Consider the following 9063-nt stretch of genomic DNA (forward strand, 5'->3'; position numbering starts at 1 on the left):
TAAAGGGCTGTCACACACCTTCGCACACTTAATAAGCTAATATTAATAATAGCAAATATTTAATTAACCTTAAACGAGGGCCAGGGTTCTGGGTGGACAAGGTCATTTACAAACAAGTTCAACAAGTTCAACGAATTTCGTGACATGGCCAATTTCTTCGTTAACTCTATGTGTTATGCACTGGCTATTCATTACAATTGGCAAACAATTTATGGCAGCCATTTCATGACCACGCAAAAGTGTCCGAAATGCTAACACTTTTGTGGCCCAATTTAAGGAAAATATTTATTAATAATTACTTGACAAACAGCTTAGTTAAGTAAAGCAGAAAAAATTATTTATTTTTTTGGAAGAATTATTTCAAAACTGTAGAATTATTTATTCTATGGAACCTTAATATTTACGAAGGTGCTATTAATATCCAGAGAGAGAGTTTACAATGACTTTCCCTTATATGAACCCCACAAATAAAATGTAAAATTAAATTAAATAGTTCTATCAAAATTTTTAAAACTTAAAAGATCCCTTTTAATTTAAAAATTAAGAAAATCTATAAACTTTTTTGAATGTAATAATAATTTTAGGCACTCAAAAAGACAAAAAGTCTTAATGATTGTTAGTATCAATTTATTTATTTTTGAACATTTGTTCATATCGACAGAAAGTACTTTTTTAAAGCAACAACATTAATAACACTTGCAAAAAAATAGACATTCTGCTGGACGTAATCCATATTTCACCGGCTCCATCGACTTTTCTGCACTCCTCTTGTTGTAATGACACTAAAAACACATTTAAAGCGTTTAATTCGTCATATTATTGTAGGTCTCACAGCAGGAGATGCCATTCTGATAGCCATTGTGCGGGGAATTGGAGGTAAATTGCAGTAAGATAATGAGATAAGTGGTTAAGGCTCCGCTGATCTGTTTTAAAGAATTAACGAATTAGGAAAATGAATGAAAAATATATGCAATAACTTACCGTAAAGTACAAAGTGCGGTCAATGTTAAACAGACCAGCTGCGGTAAAATTTATTTTGAGATGCATTAGCTGCATGGAGAACTGCTGTAGTTTCTCCTTGACCTCAGCACTTTTGGTTTTATTTAGTAGGGAGTGGACAATACCTCCGGTCTTCTCGCTTTTCTTGATTGCCCGATTACTTCCCTCGACAATGGATATAATGGCAATCAGATACAAAATCATTTGACAGGAGAAAAATGTCACAAATTCCACTGTTTTGAATTTACTTTCGCGCTTCGATTTTCCCAGCAGAGTTTCCAAAACATAATAGGCATCGAAAACGATGATTAGAAAAGCTATAGATATAATGGTCAGCAATTGGTAGGTAAAATATTTGTTGGCCGTTGCAGCTGCCTCGCAAATTAGTTGATGTATCTCCATGGACTCCTGAATGATTTCAGCCGGATCTTTGGTTACTATGGTGTACATGGAAAATGAATCGAGGCACTGGAGTGATCGCTGTTTTTGGGTGACGGCTTTCAGCGTACGCGAATCCCATTGATGAGAAAGATTTTTCAGGACCTTTAAGAAAAACAAATAAATGTATATTACTTAATTATTTGAAACTTCTTATCCTACTCAACCTTATTTAAAGCACTTAAATAAATGCGTAACTTGATCATCAAATTTCCCACCAGAAAGGAAATAGCACATACTATAAAAAGTGGCGAAAAATAACTGATCACCGCAGGTAAAGAAAATGTGGCAGCATCTCTGAGGCTGATCATGAGGAAACTACCGGTAATATACACCGTCATACTGCCAACCAAAATCATAACCAACTGATTCATTTTCCTCGAAGCTGGAACCTGATGCATTGCCACGCCCACCCGCGGAAACGCCTCCGTCTCCAGTCCATCGAATATGGCCAACACTTCTAGTAGTTTTCTCCGTTTTAACAGCGATATAATCAATATGGCAAATATTCCCAGCATTCCGTTGACCTTTTGCAATCCAGCTGTCGTATTAGAGATATCCGTGATGAAGAAGTTCGACATCAACGAGGATCGATTGATGGAGCTGTATAGAAAGTTTCCAAAATATATGGCCATTCGCAAAATCATGTTGATGTAGCCCCAATACGATGCTGACATTTTGCCTCTGCCTTCCGAAGAACTAGTCACGTAAAAAGGCACAATTCCGAGCCAAAGGGCCATGAGTATAGTCAAGCGATAGCAAGTATAAACGTCTTGGGGACGACTGCCCAACTTCTCAACCAAACGCCTTAAGAGCCACATGGCGTATGAGCGCTCTATGAAGTCATTGTGAACATGGAATTCGGAAAGTAGGATAATAATCTCATAACGCTAATAAGTTGGAGAGGTCATTAAGCGACGGCGAATGGTAATAATCTTTATGACCGATATATATCAAATTATCCGAAGAGCTAAAGCCTTGTACAACCAGCCATTGAACGAGCCTTAAAGGCTTAATAGTGGTTTAGCTGGTTATAATAGGAATCGGCTTATGAATGTTTTAATTCTAGTTAAAAAAAAAATTAGATTTCTTTAGAAGCGAAAAAAAATGAGAAAACTCTACAGTCTTCTTGAATTTTTTTTTATTATTTTAAATTTATTACTTAATTTTTTTAAATTAAGTATATAACAGACATACAGGAATTTATTTTGTAGATATTTAAAAGAATTGTTTCTAATAAATAAGGAAACCCACCTGATTTAGTACATCAAAATGCTGCCACAGACGATGTAAACAAGCCCCAAAAAGCATTACAACGCTTAGCAAAAATATGTGGGGTACATAGAAGGCTACAGCTGCTGTGTAAATAGGTCTTACGTCATTTCGCAATAACATCCAGATAGAACTGATCAAATAACTTAGTTGAACGCCATTAATGAGAAAAATTTGCACGTGTCTTAGTCGCATAATGGCAGAGTAATTAAAACATACTCCCAAATTAAGCAATCGATCATCTATGAAGGATATACGATCCCAAATACGGATAAGTAACCGAACTCGAATGCTGCTGCACAGAAAAAGAATTGACATCCCAGTCATTCCGATGAATTTTTGCAGAGAGTCTCCAACTTTGGATATATCCGATTTGAAGAAGTACCCCACAATACTTTGCTGCTCAATTAGAGCTGCTAAAAAGCAATAGCTGAAGAAACTCAACTGGAGAAAGGCATTAAGGTAGCCAATTTTACTAGGCCTAAACTGCCTTTCACCAACATGACCTCTCAAACGAAAAGGGGTCAGACCGAGGAGATAAGTGTAGAATAGTAAACTTTGCTCGGCTCCAAATGCATTCCGAGGACGAAATAATTCGCCCAAAAATTTAAACATTTCTTAATACAGTTATTTATATTTTTGCAAAAATTGTTTTAAAAATAGCTTGCTTTGTAACCGAAAAAGAAACTACTTCTTGGAGACCTCTGCAAGTTCCTTTTATATGCTTCTCCAAAAAACTTTATCCAGTGATTAGTTTTTAAAGTATTTATTATCCACACCTTGAACGTCATGACGGGATAAGTATTGTCTACTTTTCGCAGTTGACAGGTCAGGTAATGGAAACCCGTCCATCACACACCGACAAAGTTATCATTTAATGGCAATTTCTGCGGGGTTTCAGCGTTTATGAAATTATAAAGAGGGAGTTGCTATCTTTCAGTTGGCTGGTTCATGGTCAGCGTTTGTGTGGGCTAATTAGTTTAATTGAATTAACTGAAAGAAATTGAAAACGCTTTAAAAATAATTGAGTAGGTATTTAAGTACTTCCGTTATTGCTTAAGAGTCCTTTGGGAATTACTAAATTAGCTTGTACCATTTACCCTATGAAATATCGCCAACATATTAAACATACGACGATATTTTTTTACGATTACTAAGTGTTTTCTCAGGTGCTATTTACTTTCATTTTGTATGATGTTATTAATCTCCTATTGAGTTAAATTACGTTTTCACCTCCGAATTGCATTTATTACCTTATTGACCATCACCAGTCGCATCTCCACCAGATATGTAAAGCAGCTAAAGAGCGCAATGGCTATGGCGATGACCGTGTGCTGGATGAGAAAGGTGAAGTGGAGTGCCAATGTGGGCGAAACTAACGAGGAGTACAGAACCGAGAAGGTGCCACAGGTGAAAAGTAGGTTGACCAAAAACATGGAGATCAGGATCATATAGCTAAATCGCAGCACCTTACTGTACATGATCTTAACGCCCACCGTCTGCAGCTGCATGTCCATGGTGTGAAACTTCTGCAGACATCTCTCCAATCGATGATTTGGTATGAAGGCAGTCAAATATATGACAGTGACTCCAATGAAGCCGCTCACAATCTGCATCATATCCCCAAAATAGGTGATGCGAGATCGAAAAAAATAGCTGGCCACCGATTCGCAATTGTTATATATGGTAAGGCTATAGGCGAAGCCAAATAGAGCAATATGCATTATGCCATTTATGTAGCCGAAAATGGTTTTCTTGATGGTTCTCTTCCCGGTTTTGCTATCGCAACTTATGTAGAAGAAGGTGAGTCCATGGATGTAGGTGACGTGGAAAACCGGACGGAGGCACTCGTAAAGCTGCTTGGCGGTAAAAAATCGCCGAAATCTGCGGCGCAGGGGATGGCACAATCCAGAACCCACTTCTATTTCCGGCGTATCCCTTTGATCCACCGACTCCTTCGCCGTTTCTATATCCATGACTGCTCCGTTCGAGCTTCAACCGGCAACTGACGCCAGGGACCGTAAACGATTTGCATTTTACCAGGAAAGTCGCCAGGAACTTTGTGGGTGGGGACGCGTGGTCAAGTAAATAATTTTCCCATTTTCATATGTACTACTACGGGTCTAGACAAGCTGCTGTCCGCTTATGTTCTGACCATTAACCTATTAGCTTAAGCTGTTGCATTTTAATTTATGTCGCTACCCGCTGGGGAATTTTTTTCCCCAGGGTAATCCAACGATTTCCCCGCTAAAAGGGAAGTTTTTCGTGTATCCATTTAGATCAATGAATGACCAGAGACTTTTTTTATTCGGCCCCCCATAAGCCTAATTAATTTCATGGTTTCCATGAAATACCAAAATAAATTTATGGCAATTGTTTGCAGGATATTATAGCTATTATATTGTGTCCTTTAACAGATGAGATTTGGTTAGTCAAGCAGGAGTTATAGCCCACATAAATGACAACGAAAATTAGTCATTCATTTTATTAGTTATGAGGGGTCAATTGAGTTCTTCACTATAAGTTCTCAATAAGGCAAAATTCGCAGAAAACCTTGGAATTTAAATGATTTTTATTCAAAACATGGAAAGGTAATTCAAATTGTGTGAATACAAAATTATATATTTGTTTGTTTGCATTCAAAAAAACTACATTTTCTAAGAAATTCATAAATTTTTATAGAAATCAAGAGATTAATTAATTTACATTAAAATTTATGTTTTATTAGTTGTGGTACTTTTACAGGTTTTTTTTAACCAATTTAAAATGACTGCTTACATATTTTAAGAAAGCCTTAAAGTAAGCAACATATGATATTAACCAATAACTAAGTCATCTACCAAACAAATAATTTACACAACGAAGAAATTTAATCCATTATCCCGCAATCCAAACTTGTTTGCTAAATTGTGTATCCTTTGTTTTTTGTTTTTCGCCCGTCCAAAAAGCAAACTTAATTAATAAATATGTCAAAGGGAATCATAGCAAATAATCTACTTCGACAAACTAAAATTTTTTGGCACTCCTTTGTGTGTAACTAGGGCTTTGCATAAATTATTTTTCACACTGGATTTGTGCTTAAGTTATTAAGGCGATGATAGAAGCGAATCCCCCAGTGAAAAGCCCGTCACGCATTCCAGACACGCTGTCTGCAGGTAAATATTTACCTGTACTTGTTGGTCTTACTGATACTCCCCCACTCACCTGATTGATGATACTGAGGCGACGTTCGAAACTAAAGGCAATCACACAGAACAAACAAATCGCAATGGAAACGACCGAATGTTGCAGGAAAAATGTCATGCAAACGCAGAACGAGGGGGTGACATCCAGTGAGACCAGCAGCCGGAAAACTCCAACGAAATAAACTCCCAGGATCAGAAGCTTGAAGATCAGCACTAGCAAGGAGTACCGGAAAATCCTTGAGTATTTCACGCGTATTCCAATGTTCGAAAAGTTCGTATCCAAACTGTGCAGTATGGTTAGGGTGCCTAAAAGCTTGCAGCGTTTTAGGATTGCAGATGTATAAATCACAGCACCGGCTATTAGGCCATTAAAAATCTGCAGGCGATCCCCGATGGTTGAGATCTCAGTGCGGAAAAAGTAGCCCACTATGGATTCGCCCTGCCTCAAGGACGAAATATAACAGAATCCACAGAGACAGATGTAAATGAAGATGTTGAACACACCAAAACAGGACATCTTTAAGTAAGATTCTCCCATTTTTCGCCTAACCACATGGAATGGCGTCAGACCGTATAGAAAAGTTAGGAAAAACAGGGGACGTAGTGCCTCGTAGACCTGCGAGGATATGAAGTATTTGCGCACCCGACGCAGCGCGGACATAATGTTTAAATCGCACTTATGTACCGGAAGCGGAAATGAAAAAATAGAGCCAAGCGAATCGCACAACCGTTCGGGTGAAAGTGACAACGCGAACTGGCTGGCAAAAAAGGGAAAAACAGTAACGACTGCCAAGCGACGGATGCAAACGAAGTGAGCTGAAGGATAACAAACAGGACGATGGAGGAGGAGTCGAGTGAAGTGGTCGAAAGAGGATATAAAAAATAAATGCCGGCTGGTGAAAGCTCATTATCATGTTGTCTAGGATTCACAACAACAAGTGGCAGGCTATAGCAACAAGTGTTATCGTTTTCTCCCTTTTTCAAGCTATCAGTGCGGGCACAACACATTCAATAGACTAAATCAAAGCGGATTATTATTGTGTAAAAATATAAATAAATAAATATTCCATTAACCGTCAAATGTTTTCAGCTTATCTTTTGTATTATAGTAATAATTATAGAGGAAAATGTATTATATAAACTTTAAATAATTTTAATTGGGCTTATAGTTGCCTGGTTTTGATTTACTGTGTTTTGGTTATGCAAATTTGTATTCATTAAAACTCAGGGATATTTTATATTTTTTCTTAAAAAGGCATTCAACAGCAAACGCATTAAAATCCTTATTTAATTGAATTGGTTATTTTTAAACAGACACACAATAAAAATTAAAAATGAAATAAGTATTTTATATTATATTAAATGTTAAAATTTTAATAACAATGGTTTTCAAATCATTTGCATTCAAATTAATTAAAAAGTACAAAGTTGAAGTGTATGCTACATATTTTTCTAAGAAAAAAAATATTTGAATTTGCCTTGAATTTAATTCAGTTGTTAGACTATAAAGATAACTGCCAGCGAGTGTGTGAGTATTCGTGTGTGTTTGCTTCGTGACGGGCAATTCATTATTTTCATTATCAAGCGACACTTGAGTAATCTCATTTTTGGTCACACTCGAATAATTGGTGAATATGGAAATGAAGGCGAAGGATACCGAGGGGAAGTTTTCCTGGCCATTGCTTTTGCCATAAGCTGATCAGATTTCTTTGTACAGTTTGCTTCTTGTGTACAGGGAACAGGGATTACTGTGATTGACAGGTGATTTATGATGATTGAATGGGAGTTTTTTTTGCAGATGAAGGGTAACTGCTGGTACAGGGAGAAATATATGTACCTATACCTCAAATAAGTTGCTTTTTTTTAAATAAAGCAGACATTAAACAAAGATAACCCTTAAATAACAAAACATGTGTTCTAGTTGAGTGTGCAAGTATATTGATATATTTACGTTTATGTATTCTAATATTAGCAAAGCCGAAAAGCCATAACTTGTTGTAATATTATTTTAATAACAGCTCACCTTGTGTAGACAGGTTAAACGTCGCTGGACCGACCGCGTCATCAGACAGAACATACAAATTGTGATGCAAATGGCCAGGAGTTCGTAGACCAGGATAAAAGTCAGTTGCCACGAAGGGTACACCTCCATTTTCGAAAGGCAAACTAGACAGGTGGACAAAAGGACAGTATCCAGAATAACAACTAATGTTGCGACCAGGACTATAAGTCCCACAACGGTGTTGAAATTCACAGGACTTCGTAGACGCTCCAATTTTTGGTCAACTTGCACTATAATCTTGACAGATCCTAGAAAATGTTTGCGCAGGAGCAGTGGCAAAATAAATGTAAATATGGCCACTATAATGCCACCAATATCGTGGACTCTTGTGCTAATCTGGGACACATGATTCCTCATAAAGTAACCAATTAAACTCTCATTGCTCAGGTTGATGTAGGTGTAGCAGTAGGCGAGCAGCAACCAACGGGAAATGGCGTTTATAAATCCATACCAGGATTGCTCCAAGGAACTCTTCCCCTGTGAATTTTGCCTCACCAAAAACGGAGTAATGCCCAGAACGTAGGCTGCGGACATCATCAGGGCCATGGAACCGTAGACATCCCTGGCACTCAGCCAGTAGCGCAATCGACCTCGGAAGCCGCGGAAACTGTCCACACCGTAGCGGATCATTGCTCGACCCCAAATAAATTACATTTCCACACCCAATTGAGGTTCAGCCATTTCGCTGAAGTGCAGTCCTTATCGCAGATTAAATTGTAGCGATATGGTAATGGCTGTTGTTTGTTTAGTTGTCATGGCAACAGATTTAATTGGAGTGTCATCAGAGATGAATATCTGATGAAATCGGACCGCACCCGTCCTTATCTCCATTCGGTCAGGTCAATACGGGGCCTTAGGGATAACTGATGTAACATTGATAAAACGTAGGTTAAAACATATCCTCAGTATAGTCACATAAAAAGCTTAGTCGAGCTAAAAATGTTTACAGAAATAATCAAAGTAAATAATTCATTATAAGTATGTCACTTTAGTCTAAAATTAATAATTAAAAAAAAAAATTGAATATTTATAAAATTTAAGTGAAAATAAAAATAACTCCAAGTTGTTGATTACAATTTTATACAATTAGGTGGGCATTCAACCTTA

General features: G+C 37.3%; 2 protein-coding genes across 5 annotated transcripts; both read right to left on the reverse strand.

Annotated features, from left to right (window-relative positions):
* Nucleotides 1-723: 723 nt before the first annotated feature.
* Nucleotides 724-6625, reverse strand: LOC128261311 (putative gustatory receptor 28b). 4 transcript variants are annotated; one of them, XM_052994937.1, is made up of 4 exons: nucleotides 4184-4702; nucleotides 3963-4084; nucleotides 982-1542; nucleotides 724-923 (listed from the first exon to the last, which is right to left on the reverse strand). In XM_052994937.1, exons 1-4 carry the CDS (start codon nucleotides 4683-4685, stop codon nucleotides 804-806), a joined length of 1305 nt encoding a protein of 434 aa, XP_052850897.1. In that variant the 5' UTR covers nucleotides 4686-4702; the 3' UTR covers nucleotides 724-803. The 4 variants fall into 4 exon arrangements, with proteins under 4 accessions (XP_052850897.1, XP_052850895.1, XP_052850894.1 ...); XM_052994935.1 differs by lacking the exons at nucleotides 3963-4084; nucleotides 4184-4702 and adding an exon at nucleotides 5914-6625; XM_052994934.1 differs by having other exon boundaries at nucleotides 3963-4702.
* A 1277-nt stretch (nucleotides 6626-7902) lies between these two features.
* On the reverse strand, nucleotides 7903-8586 carry LOC128263459 (uncharacterized). Its single transcript, XM_052998513.1, has one exon. It carries the CDS (start codon nucleotides 8584-8586, stop codon nucleotides 7903-7905), a length of 684 nt encoding a protein of 227 aa, XP_052854473.1.
* Between the last annotated feature and the right edge of the window lie 477 nt (nucleotides 8587-9063).

This window comes from Drosophila gunungcola, unplaced genomic scaffold, assembly GCF_025200985.1.
Source record: "Drosophila gunungcola strain Sukarami unplaced genomic scaffold, Dgunungcola_SK_2 000001F, whole genome shotgun sequence".
NCBI lineage: Eukaryota > Metazoa > Arthropoda > Insecta > Diptera > Drosophilidae > Drosophila > Drosophila gunungcola.